The sequence below is a fragment of the Ptychodera flava genome, chromosome 10, assembly GCF_041260155.1.
Source record: "Ptychodera flava strain L36383 chromosome 10, AS_Pfla_20210202, whole genome shotgun sequence".
Lineage (NCBI taxonomy): Eukaryota > Metazoa > Hemichordata > Enteropneusta > Ptychoderidae > Ptychodera > Ptychodera flava.
Window position 1 is genome coordinate 4,224,768 of NC_091937.1, and position 26,538 is coordinate 4,251,305.

The 26,538-nt window shown below is 36.2% G+C and overlaps 1 protein-coding gene across 3 annotated transcripts in view; it reads right to left on the reverse strand.

Moving 5' to 3' along the window:
* Positions 1 to 323: 323 nt before the first annotated feature.
* LOC139141801 (uncharacterized) overlaps positions 324 to 26,538 on the reverse strand; it is a 60,816-nt gene continuing 34,601 nt past the window's right edge. For all 3 annotated transcript variants that reach the window (XM_070711462.1, XM_070711463.1, XM_070711464.1), the window contains 11 exons: positions 21,792 to 21,907; positions 20,754 to 20,931; positions 19,675 to 19,880; positions 19,270 to 19,392; positions 18,103 to 18,280; positions 16,711 to 16,986; positions 15,021 to 15,180; positions 12,126 to 12,289; positions 11,413 to 11,580; positions 4,384 to 4,654; positions 324 to 3,325 (listed from right to left, as the gene is read on the reverse strand). In XM_070711462.1, the coding sequence (XP_070567563.1) occupies positions 3,150 to 3,325; positions 4,384 to 4,654; positions 11,413 to 11,580; positions 12,126 to 12,289; positions 15,021 to 15,180; positions 16,711 to 16,986; positions 18,103 to 18,280; positions 19,270 to 19,392; positions 19,675 to 19,880; positions 20,754 to 20,931; positions 21,792 to 21,907 (2,016 nt within the window). In that variant the 3' untranslated portion in view covers positions 324 to 3,149. The remainder of the gene's footprint in view (positions 3,326 to 4,383; positions 4,655 to 11,412; positions 11,581 to 12,125; positions 12,290 to 15,020; positions 15,181 to 16,710; positions 16,987 to 18,102; positions 18,281 to 19,269; positions 19,393 to 19,674; positions 19,881 to 20,753; positions 20,932 to 21,791; positions 21,908 to 26,538) is intronic.

Genomic DNA, 26,538 nt, shown 5'->3' on the forward strand with positions numbered 1-26,538 from the left:
TCCCCTGCAGCCTGAGAACACGTCTAGGTATCAAAGAGTGCCTGATCAATTTTAACATTATAATGGACACAACAATCTGCATACAATATTGAAACAAGTGTCTAGAAACGTGTCATAAGGGAGGGACTGGTTAGTTTATTCGGTTTGGAGGGGTGTGTGTGTGTGGGGGGGGGGGGGGGAGAGCGCAGGTGGATTTTTACTGCTGTCATCGAAAAGTGGTTACCCTTCCCCTGAAGGTCAGTCAATGTGGGGCAACTATAGGTCAATGAGGGGCAACTGCAAGTCAGTCAATGTGGCCATTGTAAATAAGACACATCTGAAGATTCACTGGTACTGATATACTTTAATTAACCACAACAAAAACTGAACACTGGTACATATCAAAGGTCTGATCTCCTAACATAAAGTATAACTTTGAAACATGTTTTAAGAGTCTGCTTGATTCTCATCTATTCAACACAAATACTGACAATTTACTGATATGAACAGGTATCTCTGAATGGTAACCGGCAAATTAAATGGTAACTACGACATTCTGAGCAAAGTTTAAATGTATTGGAAATATGGCAGTATGACGTATTATACAGATTTTCTTTTTCATTACAATATGTTAAATTACCATCACCATTACTCATACAAAACCCAACTTAAATGTTTATGTTTACATTGTATTGAAGAATTTCACTTTCATACAAACAACATGTCAAAGAATTCTTGCTCTTGTTGTGACTTTTATTGCTTTGGTTTGCTTCTATGCCACAAATCTGTTTTTGTTTAATTAAAGCAAGAGTACATTGGTAACTTTCCAAATTGAATAAATGTTTGATGCACAGAATTCAATTTAAAGCTACAGAATGTATAGTCAAGTTCTCAAGCTGGAACTAGTGTTCAAAAATGCACCCTTTTCCTTGTTTGCAGTATGCTTGTATAAGAAGTCATTGCTTTGAAAATAAAGAGACAAAAATGTAATATACTGTTTGGTTCATATTATTCTGAATGGCTGAACATTTTCAAAATGTCATCCACTGGAAGTTACGGGCATTCAACTTACCATGCAGACAACACATACATCTATTATTAGTGGTTTACATAATGCACAGAAACAAAGCCCTGGCTGTAAGAGTGTATTCCTGACTATTGAGGGCGCTGTTCAGCTAGCAACTTGCTGGCCAGAACTGTTGCAGTGCGAGACATTGATAGCATTAATTACTCAATTAGCATATATTAATAATCTGTCAGTAACCCATAGCGATCTCAGTGAGAAACTTTGTGACATGCTTTGGTTTATAATGTTTTAATCATACATGCAATCATGCAAGACAACTCGCTGCTTACATAGACATGTACACAGACCTATAGCCACTGATAATAGATAGAACTGTCACTGCTTGCTGCTTCATAAAGCACTGCAGGAAAAGGTTATCTTTTACTCTGTGTATATACAGTCCAATAAAGATGAATATGAATATAGACCATTAACTGACCTTCCCATAGACTAATATTTAACTAAAAATATTTGAAAATAAAATTTCCAATACAGTTGAAAAATACACTCTATAACTCTATCCTCTATATAGTTAAACATGCATAATGAAAACTACTGTACAGCAATTGTTGTCAAGTGTACTAAATAAACACATCCTTTGGAAAAAAAAAGGCAATACAGAAATGAAAGTGCTCAAATGTAAATGCTGACTAAACAATATATCGGACAGTACCCTAACCATATGCTACATTTGATTTCTGAAAAGCTGGAGAATTATAATCTACAACTGCATTGAACGAAATATATTAACTGTATATAATCTAAAAAATGTTTAAACTAAGAATATTGTGCCAGTTATGGAACAATTATACAAAACACTGCAAAACCAGCAAATTTTACGCTAACTTCATGGTAATTGTATGCAATTTTATGGTCATTTAATGGTCATTTTATTGTACAGAGGACATTGCTCTGATCATTGATTCCTCTATGCTGCAGTGAACAGAGCAAGTTGTTTCACACTTATAAGAGCATCTTGTTGGTGGTTTCTATGGACTATACAGCTGCTACATTGCACACTGATACTGGCTACAGTTCACTGCCCCCTCTCCTTTATGTCATCATTTGTACCTTACTGAACAAAGACATAGTCAAAAATATATACAGATACATGCAACAAAATAAAGGCAAGCTTTGCTTAAAATTGAAAGACAGCATTTTTAACTATAAAGAATTTTAATTAAAGAATTTAGTCATCAGTAATCATATTGGTCAATAATTAGATTTCGTTTGTGTGGCCTTGAAAAATACATGTGCTGCCAAAACTGACCAGAGCTACTGGTCTTCCACTGAAAAATACATGTGCTGCCAAAACTGACCAGAGCTACTGGTCTTCCATTGAAAAATACATGTGCTGCCAAAACTGACCAGAGCTACTGGTCTTCCATTGAAAAATACATGTGCTGCCAAAACTGACCAGAGCTACTGGTCTTCCATTGAAAAATACATGTGCTGCCAAAACTGACCAGAGCTACTGGTCTTCCATTGAAAAATACATGTGCTGCCAAAACTGACCAGAGCTACTGGTCTTCCATTGAAAAATACATGTGCTGCCAAAACTGACCAGAGCTACTGGTCTTCCACTGATAAGCATGACTGATGCTCCTCTGTTACCATATATGGACATATCCAATCTGTTACCATATATGGACATATCCAATTTGAAGTGATCAAGTACCAGAAACATGTTTCTAAACAGACATGGCCCTAATAAAATTGTTGAAGACACTAGTGGAAAAGCTACACACAAATTCTGTTCAAAAGGCAAGAATATTTTACTTTACAAGGAAAATTACAACAAGTTGGAATTTCATTCCAATCTATCTACTTTATCTAAACTTAATATTTGTAAGTTCATCAAAGAGACTTTTAAGAATTTGAATCTTAATCTTGGTGATTTGACAATGCACAGAAGAAGAGAAACCTGATTTAAGAAGAACTTACTGGTCTCTTAATTCTATTATACATTATGTTTACTCAGAGAAAAACACTGGAAGACCTACTGTACATTTATCAATCTACTTTACAGTGATACAGAGTGGTGTCAGTTTCACTTGCACCTGACAAATTTTATGGAGATACACAGAATGATTAAAATCTCAGTTTAAGTATTTAACTTGGTGATCATTTCTTGCATTTCATCTTTCTTGGTCAGTGTATGCACCACACCACCTGGTCCAGCTAGAGAAGTCTTTCCCATCAGATAGATATCCACTTCTCTCGCTGCCTGTCGTCCTTCATTAATAGCATGTACAACAAGGGATTGACCACGCCTACAATCTGAAAAAGTTATAGAAAATTCAGCTTTTAAAAAATATGTCTGGTAGCCGTTGTGAGTTGGCATATGTTAAAGTCACTAACTGGCACATCGTCCAATTTAAATTATACCATGCCATACCAATATTGATGGCACAAATGATGTGATCTGATTGGTCGAGACTTGAAAATAACCATGTATATTCGCAAGATTGCATGTTTGAAATTGGCACGAGCTCTAAGCTAGAGAAATACTCCTCATACCAGAATTTCAATTTAATATTGTGATATAACAGCAAAAAACCACCTCAGCAATGTGTATCCTATGGGTATAGATTTTGACCAGTTCACAACATATGCACTCGCTATTGCTCATGCATATGTTGTGAACTGGTCAAAATCTCATGGTGTTACTGTTGCTGGGTGTGCTTTATTACTTAAATATATGGCTACATCAAATAACAGTTACTGTGGAATACTTTATTTTCACTTGGAATTTTTTTTTTGCTAAATTCGCTTGACCTTTTACGGTTTAAAAAAATCCAAGTGAAAATTTTGATTTTCTATACTAAGTCAAACTAGACGAAGTGAAAATAAGATCACAGTGAAACATTAAAAATCTGTTTTAAGCTAAAATAAATTCCAGTGAAAATAAAATAGTCCACAGTAATACTCTCATGATAAAGATGTAGCAATTGCTCTGTACAAAATGTACGGCCTTGTAGGTCTTTACTACTTTCCATGCATCAAAGTACTTTATTTTTTCCCAATTACTATTGAAGTATTATTACAATGAGTTTCAGTGTCAACATTCTGTGCTTGTGATGAACAAAAACTCTGTGGAAAATTGTTCGGAACAGTGAGTCAGTAAGCTAACAATTTGTGTTGGAGTTGGTTTTAATATCTGCATCTTTGCCATTTGTACATGCATATTTAATTTACACATAATTCCCTGATCAAAATCTACTGCTGAGTCTACTGCTGAGATTTGGTCCCCATGTAGTTCAGCTCATTCAAAGAGCAGATAATATACATTGCACACATCTGCACCTTCCTGACAATTAAGTATTGTAAATACTAACCTCCAGCAGCAAAGATTTTCTCCACACTGGTACTGTATTGATCTTTTGGAGTTTCAATGTTTGATCTCGGATCTTGTTCAAGTTCAAGTTGATCCATCAGTCCATTCTCAGGGCCAATAAATCCCATAGCCAGCAATACAATATCAGCTTTGAATTCTCTCTCTGTTCCAACTACCTTCTCCATATCAAATCTTCCACTTGCCGACTTAATCCATTTGACTTGTTGCGTTTTGATTCCTTTAACATGTCCATTGCCATCATCCTCAAATCTCTGAAATTTCAGAAATAAAATTTACGATTATTTATTCATCTTTACAAATCACAGGAAATCAACCTTATTCAATTTCCTGGGTTGTATCATAAATGACATCAATCCATTGACAAAATATTGTCAAAACGATTTTTTTTTTGTTCTGAAGGCAGGGTTAAGAAATACCTGTTGAAGACAGTGCCAAATAAATTATATTTGCTGAAATGAGAGCATTATCAAGTGTTCAACTGTGAGTTGTGTTGTCTTGCTCTCTTAATTAATGAAAAACTGGCCCATAACCATTTAATGGCAAGTTCACTGCTTTAATAAAGGTCCTTGATCGGATTGCTGTAGAATGTACTCATATATATTTATACACTGGCATACACACAGTATCTGCTTACAATGCCAATAGACACAATATACTCATATATAGTTATACACTGGCATACACACAGTATCTGCTTACAATGCCCATAGACACAATGTACTCATATATAGTTATACACTGGCATACACACAGGATCTGCTTACAATGCCCATAGACACAATGTACTCATATGTAGTTATACACTGGCATACACACAGGATCTGCTTACAATGCCCATAGACACAATGTACTCATATATATTTATACACTGGCATACACACAGTATCTGCTTACAATGCCAATAGACACAATTCTTAAGCAGTAAGACATGCCTTGGTGTATGATCAATACAAGGGCAGCTACTGGCCAGATTGTTGTAGGAGTGTATTGGTCATTTTTGTGTAAATCTATCTCACAACAGCTTGACAGTAAATATTATTGCTTGAATACTTTGTTTCTTGGGTCCAAGACCATGAAGCAATTTGCCTGATGTCAGGAGGGCAAACAGTCTTCTGCTGTAAAGGGCCAATAAGCTGTCTATGCGGGCAATAATATAGGTTATTCACAAAATACAGGGATTTATGTCTGAGTACATCGTGCAGCAGAGGTACCGTATTGTCCCGAGACGCGTAGCGTCAAGGACAATACCAAAGCATACGATGTACGATGTCTGAGGATGTATGGTCTGGTGAGAGTTTGTCCCCTACTGTGTACATATACCACTGTCTGTATTGAAAAATAGCGCCAATGGCACTGGATCACAACTGGCACATTGTAAAACTACTCTATCTCTGGGTGCACCTGTACATTAAATACTAAATGGGTAGGTGCTGCGGCTGTGGAGTTTTTGCAGCACACACACCCGCACAATCATATCATATACATACAGACAAACTCAAAGACAGGCAATCTCAAACCTATAAGAAGAGTTTTCACAGGCGCATATACTCTTGGCCATATGGGAGTTTGAATGGGTTAGCTCTACAAACTGACATAGAGGAGAAGTTGTTGATTGTGCCTGCACTTCAAATGTTAAAGAATAGCCACCTGGTATTTGTAGCTGACAGCTGGGGAAAAAGTGACATGGGACAACTATGGATTTTAACTGTAAACAAATTTTATTCAATATATAAACACTGAACAATCAAGCAGGCAATATATTGTAAATGGTTGTTGATGGTAGAAATGTAATGAGTAAATAAAATATACTGTAATGGTAGTAAGTGTAAAGTAAATATCGAAGTTAAATAAAATACTAACAAAAATGCAAATGTACTCTGATTGTAATGGAAAATGATTATAAAAATTGTAGAGTAATCCAAGGATTAAGTAATCTAAGCGGCTAAAGTCATCACGCTAAGCAAACTTGCGGCAAATGTAAGGATATGCAAATGATGATAAAGTTACAAACTGTAGATACATTGAAAGGGGAAGTTCACCAAGGATGATTTTACATATGTTCAGGAAGTTTCATTTTAGGGATTCATCAAGTCCATGTAATTTGAAGCATGGAAAAAAGCTTCAAGCTTGGGAGCTTGCAACATATGATATGGAAAGGACCATCTTCTGGTGTGTATGGCATTGTCCAGTCACCCAGGCTCAAACCAGGCTGTGTGTATTTACATAACTATTGTTGATACTGAGTATCCTTGCATAAACGATGAATCCCGTATAATAAATTGTCCACTGTCAAATTTCTCACTTGTTAGTAGTAAACAGCAGCACAGAATCTGACAGTGGACAGTTCATCATAAGTGATTCATTGTTTGCAAAGGATACTCAGTCTCAACAATAGTTATGTAAATATCCACAGCCTGGTTGATCATAGGTGAGTGGACAATGCCATACCAATCGGAAGATGGCTCTTCCATATTATGTGATGGAAGCTCCAAGCCTGGAGCTTTTTGCCATGATTCAAATTACATGGAGTTGATGAAGCCCTAAAACCGAAGTTACTGTATTATTTATGGTTTTGTAAAAACTTGTGTGAGTTATAAATGGCAAAAATAGCTTTTGCGAGGTGACTGATCACAAAGGTATATATTTGACCCCTTTTGATGCCATAATGCCATGGATTTATGAAGACAGTGTGTGGTATGTCATCGAACATGAGCAGGTCATTAACAAATTTATCATTCAGTTTTAAATCTGTAATGATGGAAATATATAGTTCATCTCCCGGGTGCAGAATTTTATCTTAATCTGCTCTTGTCATAAGGTGCCTCTGTAATGACATACAAAGGGAAATTAATGCATTGCATGTGCACTGTTTGCCTCTGGATCCAATACTAAATTGTGTACTTCCTTGATGTGTACTACCACATACCAGAATTTAATATAGTTTAAAATGTTTAATGTTTGTTGCTGCTATCAACTACACTTGCTGTTGTATATTATTTAATACTGCTAACATATGTACTTCTATTGTCTCCATTTTTATCTGGACACAAATTACTTTGTTGGTTAACATGGTACAAGTTACTTTGTTCACCCTTGTTGGTTACATCAGTTACATGTTTGTTGGTACTATTACTTTGTTGGTGTTACAGGTGTCACTTTCAAGTGTACTTCTTTGGTTACATTTAAATTATGACATAGGTTACTTTGATTACATGATACAGGTTACTATGTTGCTTTTCTTGACTGTACTTTTATTTGTCATATCATGAGTAATATGTTGAGCCACAATGTTACTTGTATTTTCATTGGTTTCATTGCACAAGGTCCATTCATGGTCTTTTGATGTAGCAAACTTTGTAGCTTGCGCACTATCCTGTAGAGAGACAAGAAAAAAATTATTCAGTTTATAATAATCAATAAGCATTCAACAATGAAAGTCTACAATTATACTTGTAATCATTAAATAGACATTACATCTATAAATGTAAAACAGTGAAAAATTATGGAAAAACATCTAAAGAAATATATATCAGCAAAACATGACCATTAAAGTGCTTGACATTTACACTTATCAAATAAAAAGTTAAACCACAATGATGAATATTCCTTTCAAATTCAAAAATTTTTCAAACACTTTATGATCTCAAGTGTAGCAACAGCTTTCTCGGCATTCAGGAGTTCCTAATTTTACGGATCACAATGTTTTGTATGTTGTTCATGATAGTTTTACATAGTTTTTAGAAATATTTGTTAGTTTTTATTACATTAATTATCTGTGTTTTTATGACATTAAAGGGATAGAAATATTTTCATTTCTGGTGGTAAACTTTTGCCACAAGAAATAATTAGGTGGCAATTCTAAAAATCTGGTAGCAATATGAATTATTACTGGTAGCAATATGAATATATTACCACAGATACAGAATACTTTTGCAGCATTCAGTCAGTGTTCACAGTATGACAACTTATCATACATATACACTACAAGCTCCTCAAATTATGTGCCACATTTATGCAGTCTTTAAGTCATGAAGTCAAATTTTGTTAGCCACACAAATACAAATTTTCCTTGCAGAGAGAAAGCATTCGGTAGCATAGTGGCAGTGTACTGGTAGATACAAGTATTGTGGTGTTGTGTCATAGTTGTGATCAAGCAGGCTCAATAACATCTTCAGCATAAGTATTTTTCTTGAGACAAAAAGGGTTAGGCCAAAATCCTTTAAAACAAGACACAATGATATTGTTCAATTCAAATGTTTTTAAGAGTAATAATAGTTTTAATGATAATGATAACATTGTAGCCCAGGAACATTTTCATTTGATATTTTGATATGATCAAGAAATGTCTGGTGATGTTCACTATTACATCATTAAAATGGAGGAATCTGCTGAAATATTAAAATCATTCAGAATCACATCATTCTTGCAAAAGTTAAAGCAGTTTGAAATAGTCCAAATGGATAATTTTAATTGTTTTACTTTTGAATTGTTGCTTTGATGTTAAGTAACCATGCAAAAATTGCAGCTCTAAAAAAAGATTTGAAATGGATATGCTTACTGCAACTACTGTTGACAATTTCCGTTTGCCATAACTGTTAATAAATTTAATTTAAAACTGTCAGTCAAGCTAAATGCCATTTAGTTGGAAAGCACCAAGAAATTATACCTATTACCATAAGATTGTACCTATTGGACCTCCCTAGGTGGTTTCTTTTGAACCATAATTGTGTACTTAAGGGGTCTTCATTCATGACATCACATAAGATGACCCAGATTTGACCTTTCAGAAAACCTCAAGTTTTTCTCCTTTTTCTCTTGTATTATGACTCTGTTTGTGAAAGTTTCCTTTGAAATAATGGTTTTTACTATCAAACTGACTAATTGCAGGCCAAATTTTGATAAAAGCAAGGTAGGTAAAACTTGGACTAAAAGGACGACCGGTACGGTGGACTAGCGAGGCAAAGCCAAGCCCAGCCTCAGTCAGTGTATTCCATGGTCGTTACTAGTACGTCCATGATGTATTGTAGCACAGTATCGAACAGCAACAATGTTTGCTTCACGTACCAGGGAATTTGTAACTTTGTAGAAAGAAGAGTAAAGTGTTTCAATACATTGCAACTTTGTAGGAAGGAGGGTAAATTGTTTCAACACCTTTACAACATTTTATTATAGCTATAGTTTTCTGTTGGGGAGGCATCGTGACATGATTTCATGAGAAGAAAAAACATATAGTATGCAAAGACGTCAATATTTTGCCATTTGTAATTAAAGTGTACACGTTGTCTACACGTCACCCACGGTCCCTATCAAGCCGCAACTCAAAGTGATAAGTTTCTCTTGCATAGTATCAACGTCATTTTGATGAGACGGCCTGCAGAAGGAGACTTCAGCATGCAGCATTTCACTGAAAACAGCCCTTTGAGAGAATGGTTACACTCAATTACAACGCAACATTTATGCACGGTCCCTCTGTGATTTATGCAAATAAACTTACATGTAAAACTATTCACGACCACAACCTCACCTATCGCTCTCATCCTATCGTGACGTCATATATATATCAACAATCATGCCCCACACTCTTCTCTATCGCACAATACATGAACAAAATGTCACCAAGCTTCTTTCCAATATAAATAATGATAATTTATACCATACCTTTGTCTTGACCTACGGTAGTGTCTTCTGTTCTTGATTTCGATATCAAAGCCAAGAGTCCTTTGTTCTCTCACTGAACGGGTTGATCACACCATACACGTTTTGATCCACATGCACACACAAAAAGAAGTTCCGTAGTAGCGCATTCCGGCCATTTTCAAACCACACTGTTGTCAGTGGGGTAAACAATATTCGCAACAATCACATTTCCAGGCTAATAGACTATGTTTTACGAAATCACACGTTCTTATCACAAAATAAAACTATCTTTGTCTTTAAATCAATGCGCCAGTAAACAGGTCCAGCAGCTAGTTATGTCATCAAGTCGGGTAATAAATGTTAAGGGTCTTAACAAAAGTGAGAAATCTAAAACATTAAATATGTTGTTTTTTTATCAATTTTATCACCAAAAGTTCATGAAAATCTCTGATACTCTGAATCAGCCATCCTGCATATTTCTAACATTCATCAAACCCTCATTTCTGTTCCACAACTCATAAAACAGTCCACAATGCAGGATTGGTGTACATTCCAAAACTACATATATGAAAGACCCCTAAAATCAATTAGTTAAAAGGGGGGGTTAGAAATTTCGCAAAACTATCTAACCGCCACTCCGTTTGGCTCCATTTTTCCGAATTGGAACCTTGAAACCAGTCTAAATATCTGTACCAAATATCAACGCAGTCTGTTCAGCGGTTTTTGACTTTTTGTCGTTTACGGAAATGGACGACATCTTTCACCGGTTGAAACTACCACTATATCACAACTTCCAGTTGTGATAAAAAGTACTGAACAGTTTTTTCTTCTTGATCAAGAAGGGGTTGGCATTTATATGACCCTTCATTGGCAGCTAACATAAATGCACCAAGCAGTCAGGGCCTAACATATAAAAGTTTTAATGTAAGGGCAGAGGACAAAATGAACGAAAGTCTGAACAATTTTAATCCAAGGAAGAGACAATTCTGTGGCAAAAAAGGAGTGTTAGGAATAAATAATCTACAGAATGCTAATTTTACAGAGATTTACTCATTTTGTAATTATTTTTGGATGAGTGGTAAGAACGAACATTGCAAAAAGAAGTTTGGGGACTTCATCACAGTCTATAAATAAAGATTTGTGTGATAAGACATATCTAGTTTGTAAGTCCACAGAGCTAGACCCCCTTGCAGGACCCATCTGTCCTCAAGCCACTTATGCATTGCTGACGTAGACATATTGGTATGCGTTATCTAGCTGCCCACCTTTCTTGCACTCGGCACTTGACCTCACTAGCCTTGTTTCAGGCCCCTCAACCAGGTTCATTCATTCTAGGCAATTCAGGCAAACAGAAGTTTCGGGACAGACATACCTCACTGAGAATAGAGAAATGTCTCGGATCCTGTCCGAACTTCAACTTGACTTCTTCATGACCATAATCCACTCTGAAGACACGAGGCCATGTCGGCCATGGATTGTTCCTTCCTCGTGATTTTGGTGGTTCTTCTAAAATCTCAAAAGTTGTGATACTTTTGGCACCCTGAAAGAAATTAAGATTCTTACTTTAAGTTTCATAGATGCAAACTTTTCTCTGAATGTTATTTCTAATGAGTGAGTGCAATTTTTACTTCATTTTGTGATCACATGAGAAGTATCTGTATTCAGTTAAAATTCATAATCCATTAATTAAATTTTGCCAAAGGAAGAGCATTTCTTAGTTCAGGGACATCTCTGCAAAACTATTAGAAATTAAGACAGGCAATATCTCAATAGTCAGGTACATGTAAAACCTCTATTTTTTTCATATCAAATCAATAATTGACAGACAGCTGATCATTATGACAGTGTATGCCTTGTTGCTGGGTTTTAATGGCACTGATCTTGATGAAGTCAGATTTCTAGTTGACAGAGGCACCACCACCTCTTTTGTCATACTTAACAATGAGAAACAAGACAAATAAAAATGACTCAAACACACATACAATTACACATGTGAGAAATCAATTGCTATACAGGTACCAGTGTCTTACATACCTCTCAAATCGTGAAAGCCAACCTGTGTACAAAATGGAATAATTTACTTACCATTCTTATAGCAGTACCAATACAGTCTACACCAGTATCACCACCACCAATGATGATGACATCCCTGCCTTTCACATCCAGATAACCATTTTTATTTCCTTGTTGGTTCTTTTGCCAGGTCTCCAGGAATTCCATGGCATAGTGAATTCCTTTCAGATTGCGTCCTGAATAATACAATTTCAAAAATGTGCTACTTTCATTAATCATAACATTTTTGATTTTGCAATAAAACTTTCATATCTACCGAGTTTAACATAGACACTGTGATAAAATCACTGATGTGTATTGTCTACAGACTTCTGTCAAAATGAGGTGATAGGTTATGGCGCCCTCTAGTGGTGGCTGAATTGCCCTCTTCTGAATATGCTTTGCAACGGATGTTTTTCATAGAACAATAACAATCCCACAGGAAAAATCAGTCCACACCACACAAGCCCTACACTAAAAATGTTCTGCAGAGAACTTTGATCTACCCTGTTATACCACTATAAAAGTACTCTATAAAGTTAACAATGTGATTTATCAGTGTCTTCTTCATGGACAAAGTAAGCATGTTAGTTTGTGTCTTGAGAGTCAAAGACAAACTTTTTCTAAAGGAAACTTTAAACCATTCTCTTTAAAAATCAAGAATAAAATTTGGGGGTTACCATGCAAATTTTGGTACTAGAGAAACAAATTACCCAATATTTATCAACTTTTGAAATTCAAAATGGGCACAATCCATGTGTTAATTCTGTGGGGAAAAAATTAAATTTTTGATTTTCACAAGACATAGCGTAAGCCAACAAAATCTTTAATTACTCCATGAGATTCAAAATGAGCTCTAACATGTGACAAACAAAAAAGTATTGTAAAAAATTTGAGAGTGACAATGTCACTGGTCGCTCCCATATAGTTATCAAAACAAGCTAAAATCAAGCTAAAAGATTTTTTTATCACAAATAGAAACAATTCCCCAATAAAATAAAATTATACAAATTTCACCAGAATTTGATCAAATCTTACTGACGTCACCCGTAAAAACCTCTACACTAAATTTCAACTCAATCGGACGTGTGGTTTCAGAGTTAAAAACAAATTTTGATCAAAAATGAAAAAAATAGCCAATAAATGCAAATATGCAAATTTCACCACGATTTGCCCAGATTTGAGAAAGGTCACTCCTATGCACTTCCGTACCAAGTTTCAAATCAATCAGACTTGTGGTTTCAGAGAAGAAGATTTTTGACCAAAAATGGGAGAAAATTACAAAAAAATTCATGAAAAATAGCAAGTCCAAGATACTGACCCAAGATGTGCACAATCATTTCAGGTCAGCCCAAAGTACTTACATGCTAATTTTTCATCTAATCTGCTCAGTGGCTATTGAGATTTTCAATAAAATGTAAACTTGTAAACATATATACATATGGCTATGGGAGCTAACAAACGACCCAATGGTCGACAGAGCTCTGCTGTGTTATGAAGAGAGCAACGTTTTGTGACATATGTATTGATGAAGAAGGTTGAGATCTTTGATAGCTCATTTCAGGATGGCCTGACCTAAAATGGCAAAATTAGCTGCAAAAATACAAAATTGATGATTTCATCATAATTATGTATAAAAATGTATACCAAATATCAAAGGCATCAGACAAGTAGTTTTGAGAAACAAATATTTTGACCAAAAACGGCAAAAAACTGACCCAAAAATACAAAAATTGAAGATTTCATCAAATTTCACTATATCACACTAAGAGAACCCCCAGGAACCTGTATACCAAATATCAAAGGCATCAGACAAGTAGTTTTTGAGAAACACATTTTTTGACCAAAAATGGCAAAAATTGCACCAAAAATACAAAATTGCAGATTTCATCATATATTCTGTATATCATATTTAGTTTATCTGTAGGAACCTGTATACCAAATATCAAAGCTGTCAGACGAGCGGTTTTGATGAAATAAATTTTTGACCAAAAATGACAAAAAATTCCTTAAAAATACAGATTTGCTTATTTCATCACAATTTGAACAAATCCCAAGTTGGGCTATCCCTAGGGACCTGTATACCAAATATCAAAGCTGTCAGACTAGCGGTTTTGATGAAATAAATTTTTGACCAAAAATGACAAAAAAATTCCTTAAAAATACAGATTGGCTTATTTCATTACAATTTGAACAAATCCAAGTTGGGCTATCCCTAGGGACCTGTATACCAAATATCAAAGCTGTCAGACGAGCGGTTTTGATGAAATAAATTTTTGACCAAAAATGACAAAAAAATTCCTTAAAAATACAGATTTGCTTATTTCATCACAATTTGAACAAATCAAAGTTGGGCTATCCCTAGGGACCTGTATACCAAATATCAAAGCTGTCAGACAAGCGGTTTTGATGAAATACATTTTTGACCAAAAATGACAAAAAAATTCCTTAAAAATACAGATTTGCATATTTCATCACAATTTGAACAAATCCAAGTTGGGTTATCCCTAGGGACCTGTATAGCAAATATCAAAGCTGTCTGACCAGCGGTTATGAAGAAGGAGATTTTTACCAAAAACGCCTTTTTGGCACTTATTTGCATATTTTTGGCAATGACAACTTCATTTGAACAAAATCTCATCTACAGCCCATCATCCATGTACACACCAAATATCAAGATGAAATGTGCAGCGGTTTTGGAGTTTTTGATGTTGACGGACAGACATACAGACATACAGACATACATACATACAGACATTTTCCTAGCCTATAAGAATAGCTTCCATTGCCATATATACATATGGCTATGGGAGCTAAAAATTTGAGGGTCCACATATCTGTCCGTGAGGAGCATTCTACCTTAAGAAAACAACAGGCATAATTTTGAAGGATCAGATCCTAAGAATTCCGTTATAGAACAATACATACCTGGAATTGGAAGATTTCTTGGTGTGGTTGACCCCAGACACATGATAACAGCATCATTTTCATTGACTAAGACTTTTCCTGATATGGTTTTACCAATCTCACATCCAGTCACGAACTTCACACCCTCATCTGCCATCAACTTGACTCTCCTGTCAACAACCTGAAATCAAAAAATAACTTCCATTGCACAATTTGATCAAGAAACATCTGTCTTTTCATTTTGAAGAAATGCTCATAAGTTTTAAATAGAAAAGCTAGCTTGACCAGGCCAGGCCAGGTTGTATATAGCAAAGGTCTATAAAGTTCAGGAATATCAAACGCTAAATCATAAATTAGAAAATCTAGACAAGGAAAGTTTACTTAGCTTTACCAACAAGGTAAATTTGTTTGAATAAATCATGTTAAACTAATACAGTAAAAAGCAGCCCTTGTGACAGGCCCTGACATAACCTTGTTTTTCAGGACCATGTCAGTAATGATGACATATAGGTTGATATACAGATCTGTACAAAGCACTGCAAGGGAATGACTGCATTCTGCTGTATTCACAGTGATGTGAGAAGATCTGACATTTCTGCCTGTCTCAGCATTTGTATATGCAGGACTGTATACAGTGCTGTGAACACAGTGATGTGACTGGATCTGAACTTTCTGCAAACATCAGCACATTTATCTATGAGACTGCAAATGTACAGAGCCATACTAAACGTGTTAGACCTGATTCCAGCCAGTATATACTACGGCTCTTAAATTTAGACTCTGTATTGGACACAGCTTTGTACACATTTCATTAGTTCATGGATGAGTTTACAGCGCTGGATCCAGTCAGAAATTTCACTACTTTACACAGTCCTGTACTGTCAGGCTTAATGATTCAGTTCTGTTAATAGACTCTGGAATCTGTCCAAGTTTGTAACAGGGATTATTTCTCAGGGTCTGCTACAGGTTCTGACCAGACCCTGTTGCAGGCATGTCTTCATGTCTGCTAGTAGTTTTCTAGCAGTGTACATGTGGTACAACAATTTTTGTTGTAATGCAATTCATTTCTTTTTTATTATGGAAGTGTGATCAGCAGATGGTTCTGATTTGAATCAGAGTTATACAATCCTGTACAATATATGTAAGAATGTTGATGTATGCACTATATAACACTACGGATGATTGAAAAATAAAGCCATTGTTTGATTCATTTTTGGAGAATCTCCATTGAACTGTTTCAATTTAGAATAATCTTGCTGGCTGTGGTTACATGTGTACTTGTTCTGATCATGTACAGTGCAGAAATAAAGATATTGAATACAAACATAACATTGAAGTTTTCTTTATGGTAGAACGCGCCTCGAAAGTGGAAGACTTAAACTTTTGTTCAAATTTTCCTCAAGGAATATTTCACCCATTCTCTTTCAATATCAAGAATAAAAATCGGGGATCACTGTGAAAATTTTGGTACTAGCGAAAAAAGTAATCCAAGATTTACTGATGTTTAAAATTCCAAATGGCCGCCATCCCACTTAACTCTATGGAGAAAAGAAAAACTAAGCTGGCAAAGTTTTCTTACACCAATTAAGAGCTTTAAAATGAACCCGCAAAAGTGGTAATTCAGTAAAGAATTGTAAAAGCTTGAGAGTACAAATATCTGTCTCCGAGGAGCGTTCTACATCAATCAATTAATCATGAAGTCAAAACAGACCTGTCTACTTAGTTTCATGGATGGGATACCATATCTCAATAGTCCACCAATCCTATCATTTCTTTCATAAACAGTGACTTCATGTCCAGCTTTGTTCAACTGTGCAGCTGCAGCTAGCCCAGAGGGGCCACTTCCAACGATGGCCACACGTTTACCAGTTCTGTAGGCTGGTGGTTGAGGATTCATCCAGCCTTCTTCAAATGCATGGTCAATTATGGTGCATTCTATGTTCTTGATGGTTACTGCTGGTGCATTTATTGACAAGACGCATGCTCCCTGGTGTCAAAACAGGATAGACGACTATGATTAAAATAAACACACTTGAAAGATACTTTAAGGTCTGCATTGTCACCGTGGTTTCCTTGTATATGTACATGTACAGTGCTGATTGCCTGCTGGACTGCACTCAACAGAATAAATTATTGTTATTGCAATGCAGAAAACATCATAACTTATGTTAACCAAGCCTTATCACCATCCAAACAGGTTTCAGCTTTCTTCAAGATTTTTAATAGAAAAAAAATTGTTCCTTTTCAAAAGTTTTGAGCTTTTTTCACTAAAATGAATAATGCTGTGTAGGGAAAAATTTCTGTAATGTTTATATCTGTGATTGGTAGAGAGTCAATACTGAAAAGATATTACAGTAACATTGTTTAACAGTATTTGAAGTAAAGTGAAAAGTTACAGGGCCAAGGTAAATTCCAGTTGTCTTGTAGTCTAATATTGAAATCTTGCAAACATTCACTTGTGCACCTGACCACTGCACTGGCTGATTTCTTTGTCAAAGAAAAACTAAAATGGACTAAGAACGCAAACCAATAGATATGCTCAACCTTGGTACAAAAAATATTATACACAGCAGTTCAAAATTTAAGTAACTTGTTTGGAATTTATACTCCATCACAAATTAATTTCAAGATTCTGTTCAACATTGTGTCATTCAACTTTAGAATTCTTGACTCTTTGTGTCAATTTGGCAATAAATATAATTTAATTTAAAGTTTTTAGGGTCAATCCTATATGATAAGTGAGATTTTTACCCTTTCTTAAATCAAAGAAAATACTCTTTAAAGTCAGTGGCATATTAAATTGTTTGGGAAGACATACATACTCCAGTACCCATCATTTTAGATTTTACTGAAACTTTTCTAATTGAGCAAAAGACTGACTCTATTAATTCCACTTCTACTGTCACCTGTTCCAATTTTGCCAGTTACCATGGAAAGAGAAAAATCTAACCAATCACAGATTTTAAGCGGGTGGCCGCTTTTTTAAAAACAGCGCCCTCACATGGGCATTTTGAATACCAAGGAAAGCCCCTTTGACCATATATGGGCATATTTAGATTACAGGTGACTGTATACCATTAATTCCACATGTAACGGCACCTACCTCACAAGGTGCCGGGCAGACTCTTCCAGTGAACTCTGGGAAATTATTAGTCTGGAGAAGTCTATTCAGGGCTTCCTTCCAATTATCCTGGAAGACAAGATCATTCCATTTCGGGATGATGTTTCCGAGTGGACATCCAGTGGTAGATTGACAGAATGGGACACCACAATCCATACATCTAATAGAATATAATAAACGATGATATTTTGTTGTTAAATTGAAATGAATCAATGTGGAACAGCTGAACAAACTCATTCCATACACAACTTGCATTTAACACCTTGACTGCATTCATCAAGAATGACTGCATACCTTCTACAATAACATTTCCCGCATAATTTGAATTAATAGACTGATATCACAGAAAAAGAACTTTGACTGCAATTGCACCACAAAAAATAACAGATGTGTCTGGTATCCTAGGCGTCTGAGATAATAGTGTACAGACTTGATTCTTAAATTAATACCTATTTATTATATACCATATAGCACTCAAAAGACCCAACTACCGACAATATCAAAGTCAGGAATATTCATATTCAGTGTTAATCCTGACACGCAGGAAGGTGATGACAATATGTTAACTGTACAGAACTGCATATTCCATATGCAGATATCAACATTTTTGCCTTTGGTAGCCCACTGTCATTTCTTATATGCAATTCAAACAAAACTTTTTTTCCTTTTTTCTAACTTAAGATCTACGTTTTTTATGTAACTACATACATTTTTTATACTAAGTAAATGATTGGTACTGCTTGACATTAAAAATTTGTACTTGAAGTTTGATAGTAGAATATATTATAATCAGTTACCAAGAATCAGGACTTACAGTGTCTGACACATCACATTCATAAAACCTAAGCTTTATAGTTATATGCATTGAAAAATAAATATCTGGGGATGAAATACACATATCTGTAAATAAACACTTGGATGTAAAAACATTATCTTGTAGTCAACCAGATAGACTTGAAAGTGATGCAGATAGCATTTTGGGACGTCTCTCTCCTGCTTGTCTGACTAATTAGATCTAGACTGCCCACTGACAGCTGTAGGCTGATCTTCCTTCTGTCTTAGGGGAATAAACCAAGGACTTGGCAACACCTGACATGTCATACTGAGTGTAGACCAGTAAATGTACAGAATATTGCATTGACAAATTACCTTGCAGCTTGTACTTTGATTTCACTTTGAACTCCTTTGTGGTTGTAAATCTCATTCCAATCCTTCAGTCGGTTTTGCACACGACGATACTGGTTTGTATTTCGGTTGTACTTCATAAATCCTCTGTAAGGGTATATCAACAAGAGATATCAAAATCAAGTCATGTGTATTTCATTATTTGAGAATTTCTCTGCAGACAAAGCAGATACTAAAAACTTTGACACACTGAACACTGCAACAAATGCAAAGAACTTTTAATAAGTTTTCAAATACAACACAGCTCAAACAATCAGATTCTGACAATTTTCCAGTTCAAGGTCAAGGATGTTTTCAAAACAACACATGACATCTCCACTAAAAACTAATATCAAACTTATTTGAATGAATATTGAATTTCTGACTCACCTTTTCTTGTCTAAAGCCCTGTCAAGATTTTTCTGTGCCATTGTAGCGTCAGGTATAGCTTCTTCAATATCTACAATCTTGCTTTCATTCCTTGGCTTTGATTTAGTCTCCTCCTTTTTCTTCTCTGTCTCTGTTGGTTTTGTGACACCATTTGCAGCTTTCTCTTTCATGCATTTCAAGGCTCTGCGATATTCATTTGGAAACACCTAGTTGCAAAAAAAATTGACTGTCAATGGGAATGTAATGGTAGCTGACAGTGGGATAGATTACGTTGGTCTGTGAAGGGCACATGCACAAAGTAGTGTTTTTCAAAATGCTTTTTGTCAAGAAAATGATGATTTATTACATCGCAACCTCAAATAATTTAGATGTATAATGTGATTTCAGCTCATCATACTTTATTGTGTGGCTTGTACAAGCAGCCATTAGCTGATCAGAAATTATGTCACGGATTTTGTAAAACCTGTCCTGTATACGAGTAAGGTGAAGCTATAACAGCATGTTTCAAATATAACCAACATATGAAATGACAGTTACCAAAAAATCTCTAAAGTCTTCCTTCTTGGAGTTCATAATTAAAAGGGCAAGCAGCTGTAACTGTTGATGATTTCTCAGTAATTTTGTTTTGTATGTCAATTGCAAAGTCTTGTTCTATTCCCCAAAACATGTTGAACAGCTGCTATTTATGTTGAGTTCATCAACACAGCATCTATACATGTAAAATGCACTGTTGTTGTTACCATTTGAATTCTAGTCAGGACCAGAATTCACTTTTCAATAATAACAGTGCACCTTAAACATATAAAGGCTAAGCTCACAAGCTGAATACTGTGTATCTCAACTTGCTTTGTGAGTAGAAAACGACAATGATGAAGGCATAGTGAACAAAATCATTAGGCTGCTGTTCCTTTACGTATTACTGTAGACAACTTTGACTTAATCTGCCGATGTAAGATTATGTTGAACCAGATTGCTCTATGATAAACGTAAACTGAAATGATGTGTGGTCTATAAGTCATACTGAAAGAGAAAGTTGTTATTGATGCTTGTACAACTTTAAATTATGCACACTAACTGACCTTAACAAACATTTTGACACTGTCAGTCCAGTTATCTAGTATCTGCTTAGCAACAGTTGATTCAGTGCAGGACACAAACTCTGATAACATCTCCTTGATGAAAATAACATCAACATCCTTGGTAACACTCTGCAAGACAACTGATTCTTTGTTGCAAAGACTTGCAAATTTCTTCTGCCTGAAAAATTTTCGACATTTTTATATTAACATGATATGGCTAACAAATGACTTCCACCCTTCAGTAGAAAAGCACATATAGTAATTCATATTTGGCGAGTTTTTCAAACTGTTTCAATTTTTCAGTGCAAGGAGAGCAAAAAGTAGTATCTTTTGAAGGGAATCACGCTTTTCATGTTCATGATAATCAATGAGATTTCTTTTTTATGTAAAATCAATGATATCATCATAGAAATTGAGTAGCATATAATTGCTGGAATGTTTAGTAAATATATTGTGCCTGAACTTTGTCTTTCAGTCATCTGAACTCCATATTTACAGTAATTTCACTCAGATCGACAAGCTTTATCACCATAATGTGTGTGTACAAAATATGACTGACTTTCATCAAATTTACAATAACATGCCATAAAACAAACCCAAACAATCAATTAATGGAATATAACTCAATCATATTGGAAATGTTAAAATATTAAATTTCCAAACTAAAATCACATAAAAAGTTAAGACATCAATTTACATTTCTAAACTAAAGTCTGGTCTTTTGTCTTGGATGGTAAACTATCTGGTGGAGCTGTTCTCTGTTTATTCTGTCAACAAACCTGGGGTTTTTTCTTCAAACTTTAGTTCATATTTCACATGTTGTTTGTCTTTTGTATTTAAATATGTTTTATCGGTAACAGTAATGAATGGTTACAGTAACTGATAATTGAAAACTGTCTTGTTACACCTTTCTGTGATGCACTGTAGTATAACAAGTTTTTACTTTACACACTAATCATTTCTTGAAAACTTCAAACTGCGCGTAGCAGATAACCTTATACCTATCAGAGAAATACAATTCATGCCAGATTATCTTACCTATCAAAGACATATGCAATACCTCCCGACATTCCGGCAGCAAAGTTTCTTCCTGTAGATCCAAGTATAATTGCTCTACCTCCAGTCATGTACTCACAGCCGTGATCTCCAACACCCTGGAATTGACAAATGCCATACATGACAACATTATGTCTGAATGCAGTGTTCGAAATAATCGGTGGCAATGGTGGCATTTGCCACCAAAAACTGTCAATCTGCCACCAAAATTTTTTTCTGGTGGTATTTTTCTGCCACTAAATTTTGGGTCATCATGTCATCGATCCTACGGCTTGAATGAAGGAACACTGAAGGAACACGCGTTGTCGGACGGCGGAAAAAAAACTCATTAGCAAAAAAAACCAAAACTAATTGCAACATTTTGGCATGAATGAAAACATAGCGTGAATCCAAATTGTGATTGGCTAATCTCCATATCGATGACAGCAGCTTTTGTACACTTGACATGTTGTTGTTCTCTGTGATAGCCGCATAATGCAGTCATAGGGCACAAGATAAAAGCATGTTGTGACATTTTGAAAACAAAGCCATACTGCAGCATGCGTGATTTAATAATAATAAATACTTGCAATTCATTAGCCAGTACAGGCTAAAAAATTCCTATCGCCCGACGCCCGTTAAGCGTTGCTAGCGAATTTTGCGGTCGGGCAATTAAAATCAATAATATGCTTCCCGTCCGACGGGCAAGTCCACCAGCGGTTGAATTAAAGCCCCAGTATTTGTAACTTTTAACAATTTTTTTCATATTTTTGATTAAAATGACATCCTCAGTATGTGAAAGTAGACCATAATTAATACTGAATCGCATGGTTTGCATGCCCAGCCCGCCTCACGATTAACAGTAAAAGGAGTGAAAAATGATTCTTGTCCGGACCAGAAGTCAGCTTTGTTGACACACGAAACGAAACGTAATCACACCACCGCGCATGCTCAACCACATCTACGCAAGTTTTACTGTGGCGTCCGTAGAAACCATACGCTCTTCGAAAAGGTCTGGTCCATCGAAACTGGAGACTCAGCTAAAAACGCGCTAAAGTTGGGTGAAATACCGGAAAGATATAAATATGTAAGTGTTTACAGATTGTTCCGACTATAATGAGCCGTGCAAACAAACGTCTTGAACAGCTAAACTAACGACGGAGGCAGTCGATTGTAAGCTTCATGCAAGGCACTGCACGTTGTGACCGATGGTACGGAGATCAAGTTTGCTGAGTGAATTGAGAGAGAAAAACATATATGAATAAAAATTCAACACTTCACCATTGTAATCATTGAACTAGTCGTTTCTTCCATTATGGAGTACAATGAAAATTTCGTTGAAAATAAATGACGGGACTGATTCTGCTCCGTCTACTCAAACGAAGTTTTGTGTACGGCCAGGCTACGCTGCAGGCAACACAGCCTATCAACTTCGCATACCGTTGCCGTACGGCGTAATTGAAAACACTCAGAAAGGAAAAATTATACCTTGAATGCAGTACAAAAGTTTACTTATTAAATTTAAAAGTATTTCAAAATAATATCGAACGTAACGGGTATCTAATCCTCACAAGGACTACAGTAGTACAACAAGTATCGGCTAGCTGCGATGCGATGGAAGTTCGAACACAAGAGAGATCCCGGCCTCACTGCAAAGTCGTCCCCTGCGCACCCGGCCCGACAGCAAACTAACCTCTTGGTTTGATTCTGTTGTTTATATTTTTGTATAAAATACATGATACATGTCTGACTTTCACAACTGTACAATTTGCTCAGGCTGTAGTCTACAGACGATCGGAGGGAGCTAAGGCAGGCCCCAAATTTGCATGGACAATGCCCGGGACAATTATAGACGCAGCTCGATGAGAAAGTCATTCACATAAACCTAAATGAAGTGATCAATACAAAACTTTTAAACATCACTGGTTCTGAAAATTTATGATCAACGGTTCTAACCTACGGAATTTACACTGCGACGTTGTTTTTTTTGTGTCTGGCCAGCTACTAGACCTGTAAGGCTGTACTACATGGAGGTAGTAGACTGTACAAGTGCAGCGGGGCCCGAGATTGGTGTGGGGCCTGCAGCAAGGTAAAATTGACAGCGTTCATTGCAAAATGCCCGCGTGTTATCCTATCTCGTTTGGGAGGAAATTTACCGCTGTATTCAGAATGCCTTTTTACCAGTATAAAAGCCCAGTAACTGATGCATCAAGAGCCAAGAGTCTGTAAATTTCTTAGCAGTAGCTCCATCGTTTTTTTCTAAATTTTCGCTGAGATACAGCAGTGCGTATACTGGTCCCGATCGTTCTGACTCAGGCGTTCACAGCTGTTTAGGGAGCCGTCATTATTTACGATCTGGGGGTCGGAGGAATTACATTAGAAACTCCGAAATTTTGAGTCGCACCCCAGCCAACCATGATGACTTTGAGTAACCCCCCTCTCTAACAGAAAGTTTGGCTTCCCTTACCTGAGCCCATGTAATAATATGTAGAAGCTCACCTAATAAGCAGTCTCCGACCATATAGTATTGTTAAATTTGGATGGGTAGCATGTCATTATGGTATGGTTAAATGTCCAAATGGTTGTTGAACTCAAGTCAAATAAAATATACACTTCTACGATAATATAAAGGATGAATTCACAACAGTTCAGTTTTGTCCTAGATCCTGTGCACTTATAGTGATATCTGTCGAGAACATTTCTCCATGACCCAGCCTCTCCTTCCAACCCTGGTAACGACTGCAGAAAACTACTGTGTGACATCATCATCATCACTGTTGATCCTCATCTTTAATGTCGCTGGTGCCATTGAGTACATGAAACCACGATATCATTCTCATCGTCACTATCTTCTCTTTCATAATGAGTATTGCTAGTAGTAGCACCTTCTTGTAGTTTTTCGCCTTGCTTCATCTAGTTGATATTTATTTGTACTGTTAGAGTACTTATTTTGTTTTTATTTAATATGTATCAGAGTAAAATATATATAATCAACTAATCATTATGTCATTGAGGACAGAGTAAGACAAAGAAAAAACATTTTGAGCACCCCCTTACAACTTTCAATTTTTGAATGACCCCCAGGTTGTAAATACTGACGGTTCCCTTACTTGCTGCCAAAGGCCATCGCGTTCACTGCATTCGACAGGCAACCATACACTGCCAAACTATGTTGCTTCGATTTCGCAATCACCTTGCCCCTAAAGCGACAATCAGCTGTAATTTATTACTTCAAGTTACTCAATTTTGATAGCTATTTGCCTAAAGAAGTGAGCAAAGTGTATATAGTGTCGTCTTGATTTTACATCGGTACCCGGAGCTCGAAGTGACCAACTGCAGGGTTCGCATCGGTGCACTGCCGACTGCAGTTTGAATAATCCGTAAATAACGCACACGGTACCAGAATAGAATGTTAGCCTCCTCTGCCAAAGTTCTGTATCTCTGAAACACAGTAGCAGTACGTATTTGAACGGAGAAGAACAAAATAAAACCATTCGCAGGTCATTCAGCCGGCGACCATGGGCGATTACCCGGGCAGTGTGGCGTGGTATGGCAAGGCCCCAGGAATGTTGCAGGCTCGATGATGTCATCAGTATCGGCGTTCTCGATCACGTGCACAGCCTACAAATTGTCAACAAACCCGCGCGGCAATCCAACTCGATCGGGCAATATTTAGCGTTTGTATGTCACTACAGGAGCACAAATTTGGCTTATTTCTTTACTGAACAACATTTCACGATGGATGTAAGAGAATAATATGTAATTTCGAACATAAAAAAGGTTAAAAGTTACAAATACTGGGGCTTTAACTAAGCTCTGGACAATTCAAGCTTGAAAACGTATTTCATTAGGTCTGTACACGTCTACAATCATTGTAAGTCCTTCAAACTCTCAGAAGTGTTTTCTGAAAACCCTTGAAAATCCGCCCGACATCGCAAAATAATCGTTCTTGCTGTTGTAAAACACAAAAAGTCGTAAAAATAGAGTTTTGCGACATGTTCTCTCCGACGACACGGAGTGAACTCACTGTTTTGTATGTGTGCCGTAAAGTGGTATGCTCTTGACAGTGGTTGCCATTCTCTTTGTGCAAGCGTATGAGTTGTATGACAGTCGATCGGCTTCACGCGATAGTGTAATTGCACCATGTGCTTTGTAAATGGATGTAAACTTATTCAAAGCCATAAATCTCGGCAATGCTTACTGTTCAACGTAAATCAACACCCAGATGAAAAAGTACAAGTTTACATCGTAGTCGAAACAGGCTCAGTCGACCAAGGAGGCCACATATAGTGCGTGAGATGCAGACAGTTTCAAATTACGTGACCTTGGTTTTAGGGATCGGCTCTCACTTACAGAAAACAAATCTGCACTGAAGAGTAACAAAAACGAAACTTGAATCTGCTCTCTTGACGAATACATTTATCAATAAACTTTGAAAGACTGCTGTGCTCAGTGAGCAAACATGTAAACAGGTAAAAGAGTTGCAGATGTACATGTGCGTATGCATTGGCAGATAAACACTAGCAGAGCAGTTGTTTGTGATCTCAGCTTGATAATAAAGAGCAGCAGCCAGCCATGCACATTGTAAATCACACAATCTTATTACTCTTATGCAAAGATTTTAATTTGGACTAGGTTGTGGAAAAATTCCAAATTCAAAGATGTTTTCTAAATGGCAAAATCTACAGAAAAGACTAAAGTATTCTCACATTTCTTCTGGGACATTTCAGATTTGGTAATAGTCCTTCAT